At 43.1% G+C, this 25,028-nt stretch overlaps 2 protein-coding genes across 3 annotated transcripts in view; one reads left to right on the top strand and one right to left on the bottom strand.

The window, feature by feature from the left end:
* The window catches only part of PCOLCE2 (procollagen C-endopeptidase enhancer 2), a 76,043-nt gene extending 66,375 nt beyond the window's left edge, over positions 1-9,668 (bottom strand). Inside the window, exons 1-2 of the mRNA XM_049867137.1 lie at positions 9,099-9,668; positions 7,183-7,291 (exon numbers count right to left, since the gene is read on the bottom strand). Of these exons, the coding sequence (XP_049723094.1) occupies positions 7,183-7,291; positions 9,099-9,175 (186 nt within the window). The 5' untranslated portion in view covers positions 9,176-9,668. The remainder of the gene's footprint in view (positions 1-7,182; positions 7,292-9,098) is intronic.
* TRPC1 (transient receptor potential cation channel subfamily C member 1) overlaps positions 1-25,028 on the top strand; it is a 228,262-nt gene that overhangs the window by 144,365 nt on the left and 58,869 nt on the right. The gene's annotated exons all lie outside the window — the stretch shown is intronic.

Below are 25,028 nucleotides of genomic sequence, written 5' to 3'. Positions count from 1 at the left end.
ATGATAAACCAAAGCAGTTGCCACCCAGTTGACTCTGACTCATGGAGACCCCATGTGTGTCACTATAAGTCAGAATCAACCGACGGCAGTGGGGTGAGTGGGACACTGTCAGGGGCAGTATTTACTTTTAAGTTAGGAAGCCAATTTTAAATAACAATTCCTATCTACCTGCTCAAGGAGAGTTCTCAGAAGGTTCTAGGCTTCAAGTTTCCTCCAGTTTGCACAACTGCTATAAACAAAGATTTAGCTAGGTCCACTTAGCCATTCATACCACATGTCAAAAAACCAAACCCACTGCCGTCAAGTCAATTCCAACTCGGATTGGAGCCACACACAGGGTTTCTGATGGCCGATTGCTTAGAAGTAGATCACCAGGCCTTTCTTACAAGGCACTTCTGGGTGGATTCAAACCAACAACGGTTGGGCTAGCAGCTGAGCTCATTAACCGCTTGTACCACCTAGGGACTCCTCTTAAAGCATACAGATGCTAAGATCAGACTTTTCCCATAAGATATAGGGTTTAATGAAAACCATTTGGTGGTCAAAGCCACCTTGCTGTGATGCATCTCCAGCTTGGAAGAATGGAATGGGGCAGGTGAGCTTCAGCAGGTTATGTCTACCCAGCTACAGGAACTCGAGTTTGAGGGCCACTCTGAGACTCTCCCATCTCAAGGGCTCTGTGGTGTTTTAATAAAAGTGACACTGAGTCACCCAATGGGAACTTCATTCTTACTTTACTGACTTCAGGAGCAGGAAAATGGACCAGATCAACTGGCTTGGGGAAAACTTTAACAGACAGCCTTGGACAAGGCCGTACTGAGCCCAGCCCTGTTTGGAATGGTGGCCATGCGAAGGTTCAGAGCCTGGTGTCATCCGGCCTCTCAGCTGGTGCCCCTACACCCTAACTGCATTCAGAACTGCTGAGAAAGCTACATTAGGCAGATGACTCCATGTTTGTCCATCTTCTCAGTTACCACCCTAGTCCACTCTATCATTTTCTCTCTCCGGGATATTGCAACAGCCTCCTAACTGGTCTCCCTGCTCCCGTTCTTACCACCCTACAATTCATCCTCCACACAGCAGCCAAAAAGATCTTTTAAAATCAGAAACCCTCATTCCTCTGCTTAACACCTTCCAGTGGCTTCCTACTCAAAATAAAATTCAAGCTCCTCACCATGGCCTAGAAGGCCCTGCTCCCAGTTGTATTTCATCTCTTCCCAGTATCACCGTTGCTCACTCTGTTCCAGTCACTTCCTGGCTCTTCTTCAGACAATCAAGCTCCTTCCCATCTCAGGACCTTGGCACTTGCTGGTTCCTCTGCCTGAAAAGCTCTTCTCCAGATCATCACACAGCTGGCTCCTCATCACTCAAGCCTCAGCTGAAATGTCACCTCCTTGGAAAGGCCTTCCCTGACTACTCCTCCAAAACTAGGCCTCTAAACTAGCCTCTCTCTGTAGCACCACTCTGGTTTTGTTTTGTTACAACCTTATTTAGGCCTGTTTTACACATTCAGAATTCATCCATTTCAAGTGTACCATTCAATGAATTTAGTAAATTCACCAAGCCGTGCAACCGTCATCATGTCTCAGTTCTTCTTCATGGTCTTCTGAGTTCTCATGATCCTCGGAGAAGCAGATTAATAGGAGGGAGCTCCCGCGCCCCTACAGATCCTAGGGAAGATAGAAGGAGGAGAGCTGTGGCCCAGCTGAAACCGGAAGCCCTGAGATCTTTCATTCATTCACCAAGTGTGTGTGGAGTGCTCACATCATGCTGGGTCCTGCTAGGATTACGGCAGCCAATGACAGACAGGCTCCTTGCTCTCAGGCAGCTAGTTTCTAGTTTGGGGATGCAGAAAATCAATGTTTAAACAAATAAGAAAATATCAAGTGGCGAGAAATGCTTTTTAGAAATAAAATAAGATGGTGGAATATTGTCTGATTCCACTTATATAAAATGTTCAGAAGAGGCAAATCAGTAGAGATAGAAACGAGATCTGTGTTGGCCAGGGGCAGGGGGTAGGTGCTGGGATTGACAGTGAATAAGCATGAAGGATGGATCTTACTGGGGAGAAGGGGGTTGGAAATGTTCTAAAACTGACTTGTGGTGGTGGTTTCACAACTTGGCAAATTTACTAAAAATCACTGAAGTGTACACTTGAACTTGTGCTATTCCTTTAAAACAAATAAAGACGTTGAACTGAGCCCACGCAAGCACCCAGGGCCTTTGTGAACATTCTGCGGAAGCTGTAATTCTAACCAAAAGAATCTTCTGGGCTCCTCTGGAAGTTCTCGGTAGCTCGTCGTATGCAAAAATACAAGAGGCATCCCCCAGAAATAGAATAAACTCAACTGGCTAAGGGTGAAAACTAGAAAAATCTTTAAAAAGCAAATTGTGCTTATGCTTTCCAAAAATACATATTTTTCAAAAAAAGGCTAACATTTGTAACTCATCCTAATGTTATAAACTTTAGTCCAGGCAGCCTGGCAAACCACAAACAAATATGTCACAGAGACTGCTCGTCGTCTGCTGGTTTTTCACTTCCTCCCACAGTGACCCCAAAAAAATAAAATAAAAAAAAATACCAAAACCATTGCCATTGAGTCAATTCCAACTCACAGCGACCCTATAGGACAGAGCAGAACTGCCCCAGAGAGTTTCCAAGGAGCGGCTGGTAGATTTGAACTGCTGACCTTTTGGTTAGCAGCCCAAAGCTTAACCACGGCACCACCAGAGCTCTGCCCACAGTGACAGAAGACTTGAATTGTAGCAGAGCACATGGCCACCTGAAATAAAGCCTGCATTTCCCAGCTTCCTTACACGTGGGAGTGACCAGCAGTAAGACCCAACCAATGCAATGTAAACAGCCAAGTTGTGTGCAACTTCCACGCAAATGCTTAAAGGGAGGATGCATGCCCTTTTTCCCCTCTTTCTTTTTGCTGGCTTGAATGTGGACGTGATGGCTGGAACTTGAGCAGTCATCTTGGACAATGAGTAACATGCTAAGGGCGGCAAAGCAAGAGAGAGAAGGAGCTAGATGCCTCATGATTGTAAAGCTGCTGCAAATCCTTGATTGCTTACCTCCAGATTCCTTTACGTGAGAGAGGACCAAACTTCTGTTTGAGCTGCAGGTCTTTGTTACTAGAAGCAGGAGCCCTGATGGTGCAGTGATTAAAGCACTTGGCTGCTAACCGAAAGGATGGTGGTCCAAACCCACCAGCTGTTCCACGGGAGAAAGATGTGGCAGTCTGCTTCCATAAAGATTACAGCCTTGGAAGCCCTATGGGGCAGTTCTACTCTGTCCTACATGGTCACTGTGAGTCAGAAAAGACTTGAAGGCAAATTGGTTTTTTGTTTTTTCATTGCTCGAAGCTGACCTAGCCTTAACTGACACAGAATCACTCCAGCAAAATTATAGGAGAAACCAAGCAAATAAATAAGGGCTTGCTAGATAAAGATGACAAAGCAGGTTTTTCCAAAAAGGTCTGAGTTGTTTTGAGATAGATGCTAAGCCCAGCTTGGTCAATGTGGTGAGAAGGGTGGCAGTGACGGTCCATACTGCCTACTGGGTCAAAAGGACGGATTCCTCAATACCAGCAATAATGAGGATGATGAAAATTGTAACAAAAATCCTGAGTTTTAAAGAAGATAAATTCTGGTCACACAGATCGTGAGTGATGGAATGATTCACAGGGAATTCTGAGTGCTGTGTCAACATGCTTTCCCTTACATTACACCCAAATGGAGTATCCATTATACTTCCCCCACACTCGAACCCACACATAAGAATGAGTTAGGCAGGACTCTCCAGAGGCACATCCCTCCTTTACCAAGAAAAACCTCACTGGCTCCTCCAATCAAGTTTTTATGACATACTGTGGTGCATGTAGGGTTGCTATGAGTCGGAATTAACTGGATAGCAACGAGTTTGATTTTTTTTTTTTTTGGTGGTGCAGCGAATTACACCTTCTCACTTATTGACATCTTGTTATCTATATTTTGCATAACGACAACAGAAAAAAATCTACCATCTGACTATTTTGCGCATTAGCGACATACGTCTGTCAGTAAGGAACGCTGAGGTGTGAGGCGAGCGTAACGCTGGCTGTGATGGTTAAGGTTATGTGTCAACTTGGCTGGGCCATGATTCTCAGTGGTTTGGCAATCGTGTAATGATGTAGTCATCCTCTATTTTCACATAACACCGATTTTCACATAGCGACCTGGTTTTTGGAATATAAACATGTCACTGAGTGAGAAATGGGTGTACTTAACATAGTTCTTCTAGCCATTTGTGGTCTGTGATTCCCACAAAATAATTGGGTGGAACTATGCAAATAAGGTGCTTGTGGCCCACCAAGGAGATTGGATAGCTGCTAACGATGCAAATAAGGTGCATGGAATCTTTGCAAGGATGGGACCATACAAATAAAATGTATGGAACCCTAATGAGGGGACTGGTTAGTTTTGCCATCCTGCTAGGCTTAAAACAAGTCATCCCAGAGGCAGGAAAGGGGACCTCATTACCACCAAGAAGAGCTGGGAACAGAGTGAGCACCCTCTGGACCCAGGGTCCCTGCACTGAGAACCTCCTAGGCCCAACAGACAGAGAGAGCTGTAACGCTGGAGACAGCAAGAAGCAGCAGCATGTGCAGCAGAGAAACAGCAGCAGCAGAACCTGGAAACCAGCGTGAGATGGCAAGGTGGGCTTCCCGGCCCAAGGAGCAAAGCAGCTTACTGTAAGCGTGCCAACCCACAGAGCAATAGAGCCGAGTGACTTCAGGCAAGAGGTTTCCTTGCTGAGTAGGGTGCCTCCAGGCACTTGTCAGTGGAGCTAAAGATCTTTGTAACACTTGCTCAAGCTGGGCAGAGGACAAGGGCCAACAGGCCGAGGGCCAGAGAGAAGCCTGCCTACAGGCACAGCTGAGAAGCTGTCCTGACTGAAGAACTGTATCCTAAGTCATTCCTAATTGTCATAGATTGAATTGTGTCCCCTAAAATTATGTGTCAACTCGGCTATGATTCCCAGTATTGTGTGATTGTCCCCCATTTTGTCATCTGATGTGATTTTCCTATGTGTTGTAAATACTGCTTCTGCGATGTTAATGAGGCAGGACTAGAGGCAGTTATGTTAATAATGCAGGACTCAATCTACAAGATTAGGTTATATCTTAAGTCAATTTATTTTGAGATATAAAAGAGAGAAGCGAGGAGAGAGACATGGAAACCTTATACCACCAAGAAACAAGAGCCAAGAGAATAGCGCGTCCTTTGGACCGAGGGTCCTTGCGCTGAGAAGCTCCTTGACAGGGGAAGAATGATGACAGGTACCTTCCTCCAGAGCCAACAGAGAGAAAAAGGCTTCCCCTGAAGCTGACAGTCTGAATTTGGACTTCTGGCCTACTAGACTGTGAGAGAAAAAAAACTCTCTTAAAGCCATCCACTTGGTATTTCTGTTATAGCAGCACTAGATAACTAAGACCCTGATTCTGAATTTGTAACCTGTTAAAAAAAAAATTTACTTCCCTAATAAACCCCATAACTGTGAGTATGGTCTGTGAGTTCTGTGTGACCATTGCAATGATTTATGGAACCCAGCAGAGAGGTAGAGAATGCTGTGGGAGGGACGGCTGGTGTCAGAACAGGTAAAAAGCTTGGAAGGTGGAGGTATGTTTGACCTCCACCTCATAGGAATCAGCTTTGGGCTGATGTTGACCTCGATTCTCTCTCCTCCCCCTTCTGAAGTCAGATGAGGAGATCTGATGCCACTGCGCCATTTTTTCACACGCGCCAACACTGCCTTGCAGTACCCAAAAAACACAGCCAACCATGAATTTCTACTTGCTAGACACGTGATACCTTTGCGTCATTAATGTCCTTCTCTTATCTTTAATTTAGAGCCACTCAATTACAGTTAAAACATAACTATTGAAATCGACTTGACAGCAATGAGCTATAAACTAAAATCCAAGTTACTTATACGTTTGTTTCAGAGCCTTATTTTCCATTCATGCTCCTATCAATATTTCAAAGCTACATTCTATGACTCATTCTCTCCTTGCCCATGTGCTACAAAAATGTGATGAAATCTGTACCACCTCATCAGATGATAGGTATTTTATAGGAGGGCATCAATGCATACAAGAGCAAAGCTTTATATTATGGGAGAGAAGGGTATCTGCCAAATGACCATCCTTGACGGGAATCCTCTTTGCAAAATAGGTTTCACCTTTCATAAAAGTCGGGCATACCAACTGTTTGACCTGGTCAATCTACCAAATTGTTCTAAGTCTCAGCTTCCTCATCTATAAAATGGGGATAATAAGGTTGTTTTGAGGGTTCAATGAGATCATGCTTTATAACTGCTTGGTACCATGCCTGGAACACAGTAAGGGCTCAATGAAGCAGTAGCTATTTTTTAAGGTCATAATTAATGGGTGGTACGATCTGATTGAATGAAGGTCTCCATGAACCGATGTGTCCAATTACCAAACAACTTCCCAGAAAAAAAAAAAAATGCGGAAGAGCCACTGCTACACTGACTGGAAAGATGACTCAGCCTAGCTAATTCTAAATTCAGGCATTTTATTTTTCGTTTTTTTGCTTTTAGCTGGCTGTCTCCATTCTGGCTTCTTATCTTGACTCAGCATAATCTATGCATTACTAACCAGCATTTTATTAGCCCTGGTTTGCTACTTGGGCTTTATTTCTTTATTTTGGTTATTTTTATTCTCTAATCTTAGATTGTCTTTAGGGGTGGGATTTTTTTCTTTTCTAATAGATATAAAGTGATCAAGGGTTAAGTACTACCTTTGATTTTCTATTCCCCAATGGGAGACATTAGAAGCAAAAAATAGCTTTTAAAAGTCATCATAACAGGCTTTTGAAAATAGCCTTAATTTTTAATCCATAAAACTCAACTGAGTCAGGCTGGGCTTTTAGAAACACATGTGTTTCAAGAATTCATTCCTTCAAGCACTATCTTGTGCCCTTTCTAATCGCTAATGCAGGACACCACTAGTTCTATTAATAAAAATCTTCCAAATAGTTGAAGTAAGTCCAACATTTCACTATTTCAGGCATTTACCCCTAACCCGGATCCTGACAGGAGAGGGAAACCACAGCAGCCTTACACTGTTTCCAATACCTGCTTCCAGGAGAACACCTTTAAAAAAAAATGCTTACTGTGATTTTCCAAGTACATTTGCTATTTGAAGGGTACACTCCAGGAAAACCTTCGCTGCCAATAAATCCAGACTCTCCAGTAAAAATGCCGCCACATGTGAAAACAGGTCTGGGAAAATAAAAGAGGAGAGGAAACTTAAGTTGTAACATGGTCTAACAATCTAATGTCAGCTTCAGGAAGTTAATATCAATTAACAAATGTCTGCAGTATTAAGAGTTCTGAAGCTTGCTGGCTCTTAGAATATTTAAATTATAGCCTGACAGAACATTCAGTCCATCTGCCATCTGTCTCCATCATAATAGCACAAGATTAGACAAAGAGAGCCCTGGTGGTGCAGTGGTTAAGCACTGGCTGCTAACCAAAAGGCCCCACTGGGCTGCTAACCCACCATCGGTGCTAGTCTGCTTCTCCAAAGATTTACAGCCTTGAAAATCCCATGAGGTGGTTCTACTCTGCCCTATAGGGTCACTCTGAGTTGAAATACACTAGATGGCAGTGAGTTGTGTGTGTGTGTGTGTGTGTGTGTGTGTATGTGTGTGTTTGCATATATATGCAGAGAGAGCAAGAGGGAGAAAGCCCTGATGGCCTAGTGGTTACAAGCTCAGGCTGCTGACCACCAGCTGCTCCTTGGAAACCCTATGGAAACTCTCTGTCCTATAAGGTCACTAATGAATCGGAATCAACTGGACAGCAATGGTTTTTTTTTTTTGGTTATACACACACACACATATATATATATCAACTTAAAAAAAACCATTGCCATTGAGCCCATATGTATGTATATGTGTGTGAATATATATATACACACACATATATATATATATATATATATATATTATATACATATACTTGGAAACCCTGGTGGCGTAGTGGTTAAGTGCTCCGGCTACTAACCAAAGGGTCGGCAGTTCGAACCCACTAGGCACTCCTTGGAAAATCTATGGGGCAGTTCTACTCTGTCTTATAGCGTCGCTATGAGTCGGAATCGACTCGATGGCACTGGGCTTGGTTTTGGTTTATCTATATATACATATATATGCGCTTGTGTGTGTATGTTGTTGCGTTGACAACCAGTCCATCCCGACCCGTGGCGACCCCATGTGTGACACACACACGCACAGTTCAGTCACCCACAGAGTGGTAAAGCCTTATAGGATGTTGGTAGGTAACTATCCATTTAACCGGTGGTGTTAGGGGAGAAGCTGAGAACTAAGCTGTGTGATGTGCACGGTTTTAAACGTACACATGCAATTAGTTAACATAAAAAGATTTAAGTTTCCAGCTTTAAAGAGATGCCTGCTTCTCCGGCCGTTTTCTATCATTGACTTTTAGCAGAGGCCCCCATTGAAAAGTGCGGTTGTTTGCGATGGAGCTAAGAGGAGATGCTGAAGTTGGCCATTGGGCGGGTCCCAAGTCCAGGTCCTGGGGCTGCGCCGCAGCTCCGAGGCTAGCGAAGAGTTAACTTCCGAGAGCCGCTCCCTGGGCGCCGTGGGACTCGGGTTTTCCCCTAGGCTGACGTCCCTGGGCAAAGCCTCTCGGGTGGTTGGAAGCAAACAGAAGTAAACCAGAGTCCACAAAGCGGGGCCCTCGTGCTTCCCCCGCCCTCATATGCATTTGGGGAGAGGAGATGTAAGTCAGTTTAAGCCCCCGCCACGTGGTGGCCCGGCCCACTGCAGGGCCACTCGGCTGGCGGAGCTGGGGCGCAGGAGGGACCCCGCAGGCAGGCGCGGTTCTGGGACCCAGGGGAGAGCACGCAGGGTCGGCGGGCGCAGAGCCCCGGGTGTGCGCAGAGCCCCGGGTGTGCGCAGGGTCTGCGCTGGGTCACAGGGGCGCCCCGAAGCGGATGGAGAAGAGCAGCGGAGGAGGCTGCAGGAAGAGAGGCAGGAAGGGAGGGAGCCCGCGGGGGTCGCGTTACCTCTCCGGGGGCTGCTGCAGCGCGAGCTGGGCGGTAGCGGCCAGCAGCAGCGGGGCCCAGGCGCTCGCGCCCCTCATGGCCGGTGTAGACGCTCGGGGCTTGCACCCCACCGGCGCGCAAGCCGCCGCGCACTTCGGCTCACGCACTGGTCCACACCGCGGTGCACACACCGGCTTGCACCCACCCAGGCTCACACTCCGGCAAAAACAGTCTCGCACACCGGTTTGCTCTGTTCCACCCGCGCGCACACACACCCACACACCCACACACCCACACACACACACAAAGCCGCGGGGCAGCCCAGGTAGCCGGGTGTGCGCGGCAGGCGGGGTGGGGGTGCTTTTAAAGGCGATTACGGTGCAGTCTGACTCTGCGCTTAATTTCCCCGGAGGAGTTGCTCTGGCAGCCGCAGGCCACTGCTGAATATCCCGTTTGTTCTCCGGCAGCGGGCGGGGCAGCTCCGGGGCCAGAGCCGCCGCCTCCCCTCCCCGCGGCCGGACGTCTCGTCCCTGGCACCCCGGCACCCACAGTCCCTTCACACCCCCGCCGCTGGGTCTGTGGGGAGAAGGATGAAGAGGAAACCTTCGGCCAATGGTCCCCAATTGGGACTAGGCTCCGTGATCGATTCCCAGGGAGGGGTTGGGAACTTCGCTTTGGGAATGTTTTTCCCCAGTTGCTTTTAAATACAAATACCAGCCCTTGCTGGTTCCTGGAAAACCTGAGGCTCCCTCTTTATTTCTTTATCCTTCAAACGTCCAGATCCCAGGAAAGGAAAGGGAAAGTAGAAAAAAGAGCCTATCATATTTTCATTCCTGCTCTTATTCTCTTTCTTTACACACACACACGCACACACAAATCTCAGTTGGTTCTTTTGTTTTTCCTGATGTATGAGTATGACCCAGGAGATGGTTGCTCAGAGGGGATTTAGAAATGTGTTTTCAGGCAAGAGATTTGTGAGTGAATTGTTAAGATTGAACTATGCCAGAAATGAAGACAGAATTGGAATCATCAAATCCCAGCACCCCACACTGTGTTCTGAAAATGGTATTTTTTGCTGGCATCTCTGTTCTTAAAAGAGCTTTCCCAACAATTTTTTTCTGTAGTATTGAAGAATCAAGTTGTACAGAGAGCTTGTTTTTCTAAGAAAAACAATTCCAGCCTTGTGGAATGAAGGCTTTCCTTTAATTAAAGGGGAAAAAAGTTTTAAACATGTATTTTAAGTGCTTCTCAATAACCAGGGATTCATAAACGAATAAAAAGAAACTGGATTCAGCAGACAGCTGAGATTTTTAAACAACTGTACCACCACGTGGGGCTATCATGATTTGAGAGCCTCATTTGTATTGCTCCTTCTAAATTATTTTCACCTTTCGAAGGGGGACAATAAAGATTAAAGGAGTGCTAATCAAGACTTCATTTCTAACAATGAGTTTACAACTCTAAGAACATAAACGCTCTAAGCAAGGAAAGATGCAAAAACTGGCTATAAAGAATAATCGGACTTTTAATAGTGGGAAAACGCAGGCACCTACATGGTAGGAACCAGAATTTCCCTGGGGCTTTACATTATTTTACCAGTTTTGAAAAAGTAAAGGGGAAAAACACCAAGAGCTTCAACTTACTTTTTTTTTTTTTTTAATTCTCTAAAGGCACCACACCCTGCATGACATTTTTAAAAAAAAAAAAAAAGGATGACAGAATTTGGCAAACTACATGATATCCTGAAACTCACACCCTCAACCCCATAAAAATTGCTTAAAAACAGCAAAGAGGAAAATAAACTCTTGTTTATTTTGCACACATTTCAAGAGTATGCTATCCAACAGCTAAGTGTTTCAGATGATATTTTATTTAAAAGTCATAGATTATAAAGCAAAAGTATTGCTCAATTCGCTTCTTGGTAATCATTTGGGGTCATGGTAGCCAGAAAATACTTTATTCTTAGGACTAAGCTAAGTATTCAAAATTTTAAATAAAAAAAAAAAACCCAAAGTAGTAAACATGCCATGCCTAAATGGATAGAAAAGTATTTGAATATAAACATGCGATTGTATTTTCTTAATTTATAGACTGATGACTGTTGACTGGTTTCCACACTGACCGTTCTGTTGTTGAGGCGTCTAAGAAAGACATTGATTTTACCATGTGATTTTAGAAGAGTGTACTAGGACTGATATTATTGGCTATTGGAAACACGTATTTGACTTGGAACTACAGTTCTGACCAAAATTATAGACCTTCAATGTCCTGAGAGACTAAATGTGTTAGAATTGAGACAGACCCAAGTGGACTCTGAAGTCCACTTCAGTGTAAGGTCCAGCTCTGTGAGACTATTTCTGGACTTATGCAATGCAGAATTGATGTCACGGGCAGGGAGCCACAGAACTCTAGGCGGTAGGAGAAGAGAGAGGTAGAGGACAAAAGTACTCTGGGTGATTTCTCTAAAAAAAAAAAAAAGAGTAGTAAAATGAAGAGAGATCTTTGTTATCCAAAGTCTGTATTATCCAGTCTCCGCAATCACCCCTTTGCACTGAGAAAGTCATGGAATATGAAAATATTCACCAATGAACTGACCAGTTATAAAATTAGACCCTCTTGAATATTTCTTCCTATGACCTAATGTTAACATCTAGCTGGGCACATTATGGAGCCCGGGTGGCGCAGTGGTTAAGAGCTTGGCTGCTAACCGAAAGGCCTGCAGTTTGAATCCACCAGCTGATCCTTGAAAATCCTATGGGATTCTATAGTGTCACTTTGAGTAGGATTCAACATTGACAGCAATGGTGGGGCCCATTATGTCAACATCTTCGTTGGTTAATCTCTGGCCAGTTCATCAACCTTATAAACATCTGAAAATGCGATGAGTATACAATATATATTCATTCCATAGTGTGGTGCAGACCTTGTAAAAGATACAGATTTTCATAAAATGGAAGCAAGTGATGTTAAAAGAAGTGCATGAATGACAGGCTTTCTTGACAAATGAAGACCTGGGTAAATTAATCCAGTGAACAACCAAAGGGAAGAAACTGAAGAAATTTGCTGACCAAAATCCCTTAAAAAAAAGAAAAAAATTTTTTTTGTTTTTGAAAGCCAAAGTATTAAAGTGAAGCCTGTGGGGAAAATGATGAAGCCCTGATATTTCCCCTAAAAGCAATTTTTGACATAATACTATGAAAGTCAAAAGCAAAGGGAAGGATTTTGTATTTTGCCTTACTGTATTTTTGTCAGGAAAATTATGATGAAAAATAATCTACATTTGACCATTCTCTGTTCATTATGAGAATTAACAGTTGAAAAATGCAACTGAAATTTTGCAAAAACAAAATAAATTTTCATTCTCTAATCTTCAGTCTCATTTTTAAGATAAAATCCCAAACATTTTTTCACTATCTGTTGTGAAATTTTGGAGCCTGTTTTAAGTAAAGTTTCAGTGATCTTTTCCAATATACTTAGCCTCAGATATGGACAATCTCCAGTCATCTTGAAAGGTGCCTGAGCACCAGTTATGGGCAGTGCATCAGATTGTAGGGGAGGGACAAGGTAGTTGAGACAACAGGAGGGGTTGTGGACTCTATCCTTGGATCTCCTCCATTGTTCTTCTAAAGACCAGAGTTGTATCTGAACTCAGGTTTGGTGTGTACTTCCCTGAATGTGATAGTGCTCCAGCTGTACCACATGGGGGTCTCTAGATTTATAAGTGTTACAAGTGCATAAAGAAATGAAAATTATCCAGAAAGCAATTAGTGTGGAAATTCTTTTATGTAGTCCAAATTAGAGGCAATACAGTCAATGTTCATGACATTTCCATAATGTCTGTAGTTCTTCGGGATTATCAAACCCGAATTTCCTCATGTTCTTTCATCTGGGGAAATGTAATAGAGTTACGATAGTAACACTGTAGTGAAGGAAATGCCTTCCCTGAATTCAGCTTTTTAGACACCATCAACATTTAGGAAGTCCCTGTAATCTTTGAATTCTTGCACACAGGCCCAATCAATACCTACTCTTGTGTTCAAGAATTTTTAGAAGAGTTAATTCAGTATTTTTTGATGTTTGTGAACATACACTATGAAGAAAAGCAGAAGGTTGTTTTTGTTTCTTGGATTTTTTCCCCAAGAATCAAAGATTGGAATATTTCACTGGAAAGCAATTGTTTTGGTCAGGCTTCTAAGCAGCAGGCAATGGAGTCCACTCTGGCTAGATCAAGAAGATGTGTTTAAAAATAGCAGGTAGTTCGTATTATCATTGAGAGAATTGGAGAATCAGTCTCAAGGCTCATTTTCCCAGAATAAGGGCTGAACTTCACCCCAGAAATGGCCCAGTGAGAACTCAGTTGCCAGTGCTGCCACCATGACTAAGCAGTAAATGTAGGCACTAGACCTTACTACAGATGGGACTGCTGTGAGCACCTCAGATGTCTTTGGACATTGGAAAACTCCATCTTGCAACACTTCTGCCCCAAAGGCCAGACCTACGGAATGAAAGCTCATCACAGACCTTCTTTGCTCCCATTGATCTCTTTCCAATCAGTCTCATGCAAGTATATCCAATTGGACGTGCCTACATCATATGCCTGGGCCTCAGCTGCAAGGAATGCTGGCAATTCAACATTATGTGAGGGATGAGGGCTACATAATGCAGAAAACTACCCCACATATTAGAAGGCTGGAAACCCTGGTGGTGTAGTGGTTAAGTGCTACGGCTGCTAACCAAAAGGTCGGCAGTTCAAATACGCCAGGCGCTCCTTGGAAACTCTATGGGGCAGTTCTACCCTGTCCTATAGGGTCGCTATGAGTCGGATGGCAATGGATTGATTAGAAGGCTATTCAAAAGATAATGGGCAGGCACAGTATGATTAATGGCCATAACAGCAATCCTCAAAGTTCAATTAGCTTGCATTCCTTGCTGAAAAAAGCAGCCCCTAAAGCAGAATGAGGCAGAATGAAGAATACCGAAGACACAAGGAAAATATGAGTCCGAGAGACAAAAGGGCCACATAAACCAGGGACTCTGTCAGCCTGAGACCAGAAGAACTTGATTGTGCCCAGCTACCACCAATGATGGTCCTGACAGGGAACACAACCGAGAGTCCCTGATGGAGCAGGAGAAAAATGGGGCGCAGAACTCAAATTCACGTAAAAAAGACCAGACTTAATGGTCTGACTGAGACTAGGCTGACTCGAAAGTCCAATAAAACTAGAAAGTTTCTAGTTTCTTTCTTTTTTTTTTTTAAGTAAAAATTTTCGTGACTATAAAGGGAATACATGCTCATTTTATAAAATCTGGAAAATATAAAGATGAGAAAGAAGAAAATCAACCTTAGCGTTGCCACCCAAAGATAATACTGACGCCATGTTAGTTCCACTTCCTTTCCAATGAGTTTCCTCTAAGATTAAATTATATCTAGGGGTTTGAAGAGTTTACTTTCATTGCAAGTCCTTCTGGTTCTTTGCTTTTGGAAAACTACGAATAAAGAAGATCGATGATGAGGAGGATTTTACAGTATCAACATTACTGTAATGAGAGATTGACTTAGAAAGCCCTCCCAAGAGGAAAGACAGTGGCTCTTTTTCTATCTTAACTCCATTCAGAAATAACTTCCTGTTTGCTGATTGCTCTTCTAAACTGCTGTTTGGAGAAACCAGTTCTAATCGCTGGGAGAGCTGACAAATTTACCTCAATTCAAGCATCCCTTTATTTGTCCCTCAAGGAAAAGATTTACATTCATTGCTCATTAAACATCTGGAGTAAAAGAGTTTGTATTTCCAATTTGAGCCTGGTTTGTTTGGAGTTGCAAGATGGCTTAGAGGTTATTGGTTTTGAAAAAATAAGATAACTACCTAAAATAAATATTATATGCAAATAAAGGCATTAAACCTATGAGACTGAGTTATTAAGATTCCTTAGAGTTCTGTGCTTAAGAGAGGACCAACTGCAAAATTTACAAAGATGTATTATAAACAGTTCTTTATACTATCTGTATGGAATCAAAGTGACTACAGCACCTCGAAAGATCAGATAGGGAATTTAGGGAGCAGTGAACTTACGACAACGGGGAAGGAACAACTCAAAAGAGTGAGAATGTGCATAACTCAAAGAATGTAATCAATGTCACTAAATGGTACCTGCAGAAACTGTTGAACTGCTGTATGTTTTGCTGTGTATTATTCTCAACAACAATAAAATAAATAAATAAAAATTTTTTAAGTTCTTTCTGGCTATGAACACTGTTGTTTGTTTGTTTTTGTTTATCACTCATTAAGGCTCGATTAGATTTTTAGGCCCAGATAATCCAAAAACTTTTCCTTCTTCCCTTCCTCTCTCCTTCCTTCTTTCTTTCTTCTACAAATTATCAGGAGCCTACTTGTTTTTGGCTGTAACAAAGTCCAACTAACTGTGTAGCTTCAAACAACAGAAATTTATCGCCTCACATTTCTGGAGGGCAGAAGTCCAAATTCAGGGTGTCAGCAGGGTTCTCACCATAGGTTGTATGGGAAGATCCTTTCTTGTGTCTTGCAGTCTGGTAGCCCCAGGTGTCTTTGGCTTGTAGCAGCATAACCCTCATCTCTGCCCCTGTCTTCAGATGGCCCATCTGCCTTCTGACTGTCTGTCCCTAGTCATATTGAATTAGGGCCCACCCTACTCCAGTATGACTTCATGTTAAGTAATTACATCTGCAAAAGACCTTATTTCAAAAGAAAGCCACATTCACAGGGACTGGGGGTTAGGACTTAAACATATCTTTTGGGGGGACCCAATTCAACCCATAACACTACTCTATGCCAAGAGCTGCACTTGTCCCTGGAGACACAGTGTTGTCTAGAACAGACCTGGTCTCTGCCCTCACAGTTGAGGGTGCCTTTTAAGGCTGTTTCTTCAAATAACCAACCTCATTCAATTTGTGTTTGTCAGTTCAGATCCTCTAAGAAGCAGACACCAATACAGAATTAGACATGTAAGAGATATATTGGGGGAAAAGCCTCTGGGGAATAAAGAGAAGAGGAACCAAGAATAGGTGGGGAGACTCAGACTGCAATGCAGGCTTGACATCTGTGAAAGGAGAACAGGAAATGAGGAGGGTTGGGTTGCAAGAGCTTCAGACCATAGCGCAGCCCTGAGAAAAATCTTGGCCAGGCCCATGAGGAACTTCTGCAAAAGTTGTCTGTTGGAGGAATCCTGTGTTGGGTAGCAATGGCCTGGCTCTAGTACCCCTACCTTGCTCAGTCCATGGGCTGGGAGCAGCCTGAGTTGAGCATGGCCTTGGCATGTATGCTATAGCAGATGCCAAAGGGGTGGCGGCTGGAGGCTGCCAGCTAATGCTGCTCCTTGCAGAAGGTTCTCTCTTGAAAGGAGATCTGTGTGGTGCACTCCTGTGTTGCCACATGGGTGGATTCTAGAGTTTTATCTTCCTAGGCAGCTTTACTTTCAAGTTTTGGTATAAGTGGGAGTGGGAGAGACATTTCACTGCTGCCTCCGTGTAAAGTCTCCCCAACCAAAAAACCAAACCTGTTGCTATCAAGTGGATTCCAGCTCATAGTGACCCTACAGGACAGAGCAGAACTGCCCCATAGAGTTTCCAAGGAGCGCCTCGTGAGTTCGAACTGCTGACCTTCTGCTTAGGAGCCGTAGCACTCAACCACTGCACCAAGAGGGTTTCCTGTAAAGACTATAGATTGCAAGAATTTGGTTTTGTGATACTCACTCACCTCGGTATATACCTGTGTATTTCCCAGTTTTTGAGTGAGGTCACTATGTTGGGTGGGGCAAAGCACTGGAAGTCCAGCTCTGCTGAAATTGTACTGGGGCTATTTGTAATGATGCATTCCTCAGGGGCCCTGGTGGCGCAGTGGTTACGTGTTCAGCTGCTCACCAAAAGGTCAGCAGTTTAAATCCACCAGCCGCTCCTTGGAAATCCTATGGGACAGTTCTACTCTGTCCTCTAAGGTCACTATGAGCCATATCAACTCAACAGCAATGGGTTAAGGCCTCAAATCAATTTTCACCCTTGTCCTACAACAGACACCTACTATCAATCAGCTACAGAGTTAGACAGACAGCTGGGCACACTGCGTCACCTACCTCTGCCGGATGATCATCACAGTCCTTCCTGGGCCTACAGGTCTAGGGACATGTTTGGATCACCTTCCCACATCTCTTAAAACAAAATAAAAAATGTTCTGGAAAGAGATAGTGGTGACGGTTATACAACATTGTGAGTATATTTAATGCCACTGAATTGTACACTTAAAAATGGTTAAAATGATAAATTTTGTGTTATGTAGACTTTACCACAATAAAAAATTAAGTAAAACAAAACAAAAACTAGTGTTCAGGTGGGCAGTATTTCAAATGAAGATCCGATGGTTGAACTTATATATATATATATCTACAAAACCCCTAGAGAAACAGGAGGAAACTTGCTTCTTGGCTTCCAGAAAAAGAAATATGAGAACATTAGATGCCATGAGCAGTCAAGAAGGTGGCCTGGAGAGTCCCTTTAATTCTTGCTTCCCGCTATTTGGATTGGATCTCCACCCACCCAAAATACTAGCTCAATTCCATTAATTAACTTTGAAACATAACTTGGATTACTTTCATATTGTTCTAAGAAACAGTTCATTAGAACATTTCGGATAATTTAGCCAATTATCTAGCCAACTTATTTCATATAAATTATCCAATACAGTAGCCACTAGCCATGTGAGGCTATTTAAATTTAAATTCATTAAAATTCAACTAAGTGAAACAACTCAGTTTCTCAGTGCCTAATCTGAAACATCTCTAACATTCAAACATTTCAAGTGCCCAACAGCCACACCTATTGGACAGTGTCGATCTAGATGGCCGAATCAATTTTAAACTAAATCGGTCTGGAACGCTAGACAAACTGCTTCTCACTTGCAAATTATTAATCAAATAATGTATTTGACTTTAGCAAATGCTTACAGCTTTTGTCATTAATATGAGAACTATCCTCCATCTCTTTCTTTTTCCCCCTGTGGTTTCTTCCTTTCCTTTGTTTATTTATTTGTTGTGTGGTGAAAAGACAGGTCATGCTCCTAAATGTTCTCTACAGATTTAGCCTGCCCTTCCCACATCTGGTGTTGAAAGCCCAAAGGAAAAGATACATCTTTGACCTGTTAGAATTTCAGAATCGCAATCAGCTGAGATTTGTACCATTCTTCTAGGAAATGAGTTTTCCATCTAGGTTATATTCAAGATTTTAGAATTAAATAAAATTGTATTATCTGAATTCTGTATTTTACTTAACCAAGCAAAGATAAAATAACGTAGAGTTATAAAAAAATAATATATTTTCTGATACTGGTGAGGAGTGAACTTCTTGGCTCAAGTAGACACATGAGACTATGTAGGCAGCTCCTGTCTGGAGGGGAGATGAGAGGGCAAATGGGGACAGAAGCTGGCTGAATGGACACAGGAACTACAGGGTGGAAAGAAGGAGTATGCTGTCTCACTAGGGGGACAGCAACTAGGAGTACATAGCAAAAAAAAAAAAAAAATTTTTTTTTTTTTTTTTTTTTTACATAGCAAGGTGTATATAAATTTTTGTATAGGAGACTGATTTGATTTCTAAACTTCTACTTAAAGCACAATAAAAAAACACATTTTAAAGAAAAGCAGATTTAATTATATTTTCAGAAGAGACCTTTAAAAATCGATGGCTTCTTCCTAAAGACGTGTTTTAGAAATCTTTACAATATTAAAAATCTGACCAGTGTTTTAAAGGTATCAAAAATATCTCTGTATTTAGTTTGATCATATGTCATATATACAATTAGTAACATAAGTCTTATTCTTAAATCATTAATAGAATCTTCCCCATCAGACCAGGCACTAATTTTGGATCGAGTCATCTGTTTGTGAATAAAAACATTCATTCATTTTACCTTTTGTGCAACATGTCCGAATCTTACGGTCGTATATCAAGGTGTGACAAAAATGGAACTGTTTTATTCCTCTATAGCTTAAATCAAGTCATCTCTCAAGCCCCAGAGGGCAAAAAGCCTAGTCCTGCCAGTGAATTCTAAACTCAATCACTTCCAGATTTTTTTTCAGTTCATTCTGGGTAATCGCTTGAACAATTCACTGCCCCTCCCTTCCCTTCCCTTCCCTTCCCCTTCTCCAAGCAGTGATCTCATTTATTCATTCATCAAATATTCATTGAGCATCTTCTATGTCCTAGGAACTCTGCTGGGCATTGGGATATTGGGTAAATTAGGCCAAGTCCTCACTCTTGTGGAGCATATGTTCCAGTGGGGAAGATGGACAATAAAGCATGGACATGAAAAATATCTGATAGTGGTAGTAACTCTAGAGAGAATTCTCTGGAAAGAATTATGACAGTGTTGTGATAGAGAGACCTAGGTGGCCAAGGAATCCTCACTGTGGTGGTATTTAAGCAGAGAATTGAATGACGGGAGAAAATCAGATTTGAGAAAGGAAAAACAACTTTAGGCAAAGTGAAAAGCAATTGCAAAGACTCTAAGGTGAGAAAGAGTTTGTTTTCCAGAGGCTTCCACAGCCTCCAGGATTGGCAAAGGATACTGCTTCTTCTCCCTGACCCAGGCCAACACACCAGGCTGACTCAACAGCTTTGGCAACTAGAAAATTCTGGGAAAAAGAAAGCTCAGTTATCATCTTAGATTTTTACCTCACCACAAGGGTAAACCGTTATTTGATGAAGGTGTCTATTTCTTCCCTTTTACTTCCTATTCCTTGCATTGCTGATTTTTAGTTTTCAGTAGGGAAAACAAAGAAAAAAATCCAAACCCGTTACCATCAAGTTGATTCTGACTCATAGTGACCCTGTAACAGGAGCCCTGGCTGCGCAGTGCTTAAAGCACTCGGCTGCTAACCAAAAGATCAGTGGTTTCAACCCACCAGCTGCTCCTCGGAAGTGAGATGTGGCAGTGTGCTTCCGTAAAGATTACAGCCTTGGAAACCCTGTGGGACAGTTCTATTCTGTCCTATAGGGTCACTATGAGCTGGAATCGACTTGACGGCAACTGGTTTGGGTTTTTTTTTTTTTTAATAGAAAATAGAAATGATATTAGGAAAGTCTAAATAAAGCTTGGTATAGCACAATTTGAAGCGAGACAAGATGACCCTTTTTCTTTGACATGAGTACTGCTTTCTTGTTGGACCACATGGGCCATTTGTCACTTTCGCTTCCTCTGAGCACTTATAGAAGACAATATCTGTCACAAAGTTGTTAGGGACCTTCTTTGTGTCAATGTGATTTTTTGTTTAAAGTATCACAGATAAAATAAATTAATATACTCCATATATCCTTTAAATTATTTTCTATTCCTCGAGGTTATGTCATCTCTCCATCCATCCATCCACCCACCCACCCATCCATCCATTTAGCTAAAAAAAATCTGCTAAATTTGAGCATCCAGGGACAAGCTCCTTCTCCATACTTTCCTCTCTGATTCCTTCAATTCTCACTTACCACTCCCCCCAGAATCCCTATACCCCTTCCTCCATAGTGCAAGTTTAGCACTTTATAGTGCATTAATACGCGCTATCCATTCTCACACTGGTGGCAAGAGCTAGATAGGGTAGATATTATTCCTGTTTAGCAATTGAGGAATCCAAGACCCAGAGTGTTGACATATCTGGGTGGTCCATTTCCTCAATTAAACACCTATCTGCCTAGCTTCTTATAAAGTTAAACATATACTCACCTTATGACTCAGCAATCCTACTCCTAGATGTTTGCCCAGGAGAAATGAAACTATATGCCCACACACAAAAAATACAAATGGTTATAATAGCCTTCTTCGTAATAGCTAAAACCTGAAAGAGCCCAAGTGTTCATCAATAGTAAATTGTGGTATATGCATACAATGGGATACTGAGTCACAAAAAGGAGTGAACTACTTACACGTTCAGCAGCATGGATGCATCTCAAATGCATTCAAATGCTCAGCAAAAGAAGTCAGACCCCAAAGAGTACATACTGCATCATTCCATTTATAAGACTTTTAAAAACAGGCAAAACTACCTGGAGTGACAGAAAGCATATCAGTGGCTGTCTGGGTCCAGAAAGAGGGGGTGGGTGCAGGCTGCAAAGGGACATGAGGGAAACTTGTGGGCGATGGGGATGTTCTAGATCTTAATTGTGATGGTGGTTACATGATGTGTGCTTTTGTCCAAGACTGTTGAACTGTACACTTAAAATAGGTTCATTTTCTTGTAAGTAATTTATACCTCAAGGACCATTTTTGAAATGCAAATTGCCTATAAAATATACATATTATTTACATGTATATATACACATACACATATATATGTATTTCTCCCATCTGTATAGAAGGGGCTATGGGGGAAAAAAACAAAAACCAAACCTGTTGCCATTGAGTCGATTCCAATTCAGCGCAAACCCACTGCGCTCTCCGGGGTTCCCAACGGGTGTAATCTTACGGAAGTAGATCACAGGCCTTTCTTTCACGGTGCTAAAAGAATCGTCAACCTTTTGGTCCCCAGGGACTCCTATGGGGACATATCGAACCTGTTGCCTTCATGTCAACTCCGACTCATAGCGACCCTATAGGACAGTGTAGAGCTGCCGCATAGGGTTTCCAAGAAGCGGCTGGCGGATTTGAACTCTAATCATTTGGTTAGCAGCCGAGCTCTTAACCACTGCGCCACCAGGACTCCATGGGGACATACAAAATTGTAAATAAGTCAGAGAGGTCCAGAAAAAGAAAAAAACTGTACTAAGAATGAGAACATGCCTTGGCTTTGAGGATGACAAGCAATAAGCAGGTAGAAAGACTGTCCCACCGTACAGGCGTGAGCCCACTGCGCAAGCTTGAAGCCCGGCTCCTGGGAGTGAAGCCCCTATGCGCTCCTGTTAGTTATGAGAAGCCAATAAGGTATGTTGAAAAAAACAGAAAACTGAGTTAGCACCACTTGTGGCCTGGCCTTGGTAGACACAGGGACAGTGAGGGGAGGAGCTGTTGGTAGGGCAAGAAAGGCGAGAAGTAAGGAACTCTGGGCCTGGGCCTAAGCCATGGCTCCTCTGAGACTGACTGAACCTCTGCAAGCTGTAGCTGCTCGATGGCTCCCTCTAGAGGCTAGAGCGTTCCAATGGGAATCAAATGAAAACCTTTCCCAAAGTTTTGACACCAGGAAAGGTGGCGGCTTACAGGCAAGATAACCAGAAATTTTTCCTTTTGGGGGATCTGACTTGGTGATAGTTACTGAGGAATTTGTGGTGCTGAACTGCTTGGTTTCAGATTCTTACTTGGTTTCAGATTCTTAGTCAGGGTAACATGGAGCAGAGGGCCAGCAGGACTAGTGCTGAGGACACTCTTTGTCAATTCCCTCTTACTGTGATAATCAGTCCTGATTCTTAGATTCTTAGTCCAGGTTGTCTTGGTGATGGTGGCTCCACCTCTGGCTCTATGGGGAGAGTGATGACCTAGGTCACAGTTTATCAGAGCTTCACACACCCCCTGGTCATAGTGATTTCTTCAGAGATGGACGTGTAACTGCCCCCTCCTCAGAGCCGATGGAATGCTGAAGAGTGGGATGTGGAAACACTTTCTGCTGAAGCTGAAACCTGAGGGGCTGTAGGGTGGATCTGCTGCCACCATCTTGAGTGGCGATCTATGACCACCGGAGCCATCTCTGTGGAAACCAGATGAGAGATGAAGAGAAACCAAGTCCTGGAGACGGTGCTCGAGCCCTGGATCCGGCCATGCCTGACAAGCCTGACCTTGGACTTCTTCAGTTACACGAGTCATTAAATTCACTTTTTGCTTAAACCAGTTCGATCAGGTTTTCTGTCACATATACCTGAAGGGGCAAGTATCTGTGGCTTCCTCTTCCTGGAGTTTCCCCCAACCAGCCCATACACTGGCAAACACCTCCTTCTCTTTCAAGACTCTCTGTAAGCACCAATCGTCTATGAGCCTTTTTTCCCCTGCTGTCTGAGGTGAAACTGGCCTCTCCTTTATCTGCTCCACTGTGGTCTGTACACACTTCTATCACAGCACCTAAATTCCTTTAGAACCTTGTTCTTATAGGCGTGGGTCTCTCTCTATGAGATTGTAAACATATTGAGGGTAAAAAAGGAGCTGTCTATTTGTGGGCTTTGTATCCTCAGAGTCTGGCCCAGTACCTGACATGTATTAGGTATATAAACAGTATTTTTTGTTTGAATGAATAAATAAATGGGGCAAGAGTTTGCCCCTAAGTTTTCCAACAACAGATTTTGGCATCGCAGCAGGTGGACAGAGTGAGATCATGGAGAATTTGGGATGAACGATGGAAGGAGCCAATCTGTCTGTCTGAATGTCCTTGGGCATCACTCAACACTGGGACTCCCAGGCCAGGAGAGTGACTCATGCATGGGAGTGGGAAGTTCGTGGCTCTTTTAAATACTACCCACACCCGGCACTTGTTTTGGTGGCAGCCATAGCCAGACTCTGCTCTCAGCAGGCAGCTCTGGAGAGCCAGGGGCACTGCAGCTGAGGAAATGAGGTGGTGTTGATGGAGCAGTTTCTAAGCATTTAAGAAATCCATATTGATCAATATGGCACCCTGGTGGCACAATGGTTAAGAGCTCAGCTGCTAATCAAAAAGGTTGGCAGCTTGAATCCACCAAGTGCTCCTTGAAAACCCTATGGGGCAGTTCTGTTCTTTCTTATTGGATCACTGTGAGTTGGGGTCAACTCAACCACAGCGTGTTTGTTTTTTTGTTTTTTGTTTTTTTATCCTCAAGACAATGTCAGTAAATAGATCTGATTAATCGTCATGCGCTGGTGTGCCTCTCTTGGTGAATTTTTCTATTTCCTTAGTCAGAAGGTGGCCGAGCCCATGTTTATCATCATTTCTAACCAAAAAAACCATTGCCGTCCAGTCAGTTACGACTCATAGCAACTCTACTGGACAGAGTAGAACTGCCCTGTAGGGCATCCAAGGCTGTAAATCATTAGGGAAGCAGACTGCCACACCTTGTCCTAGGGAGCAACTGCTGGGTTTGAATTGCTGACCTTTCAATTAGCAGCCGAGTGCTTAACCACTGCACCACCAGGGCTCTATCATCATCTCTAGGGTGTAATTTTATCACCTCTTAATGGGACAATAAAACAATCAATTCTACATCCTTTCATAGTTGTAAGGAGGATTAGCGGAAGGAAGAGAAAGTTGTTGTTTGCTATTGGTTGCCAACAAGTCCGCTCTGACGAAACAGACTGAAACATTTCCTGATCCCGCACCATCTTCGTGATAGTTGGTATGCTCAACTCTATTGTTGCAGTCACTGTGTATTTTGAGTGCCTTCCAACCTAAGGGCTCATCTTCCAGCATTATATCAGACAATGTTCTGTTGTGATTTGTAGAGTTTTCATTGGCTAATTTTCAGAAGTAGATCGCTAAACCTTTTTTCTAGTCTGTCTTGGTCTTAAAGCTCCACTGAAACCTGTTCACCATGGGAGATCCTGCTGGTATCTTGAAATACCAGTGTCATAGCTTCCAGCCTCACAACGTGCAAGCCACCACAGTATGACAGACCGACAGACGGGTGGTAGTGAATTCCCTGACTGGGAAGGAAGGAAACAGGAAATATAAATTGTGCCTTTTATAAGCCTGTTCTCATGCTGCTGTGTGTTTTGCATCTGTCAGGATTTTCTAGGTTGTAAATGACAGAGAAAAAGAGCCCAAACTGCCTTAAGTAAAAGTAGGATGAATTGGCTCTCATAACTGAAAAATCCAAAGGTAGATCTAGGCTCAAATGGTATTGTTGGAACCCAACCACTCTTTCCTTCTCTCCCCACTGTTCTCCCTCTTGGCTCAATTCCCAAACATTACTCTCCCTTGTGATCACTAGATGCTTGAAGAGCAGCTGACTTTACTGAAGTCTATTAGAAAAGGAATAATTATTCCTTTCCC

This window comes from Elephas maximus, chromosome 23 (assembly GCF_024166365.1).
Source record: "Elephas maximus indicus isolate mEleMax1 chromosome 23, mEleMax1 primary haplotype, whole genome shotgun sequence".
Classification (NCBI taxonomy): domain Eukaryota; kingdom Metazoa; phylum Chordata; class Mammalia; order Proboscidea; family Elephantidae; genus Elephas; species Elephas maximus.
The sequence above is the reverse complement of the archived record's forward strand: the minus strand, read 5'-3'. Positions and strand labels throughout refer to the sequence as shown.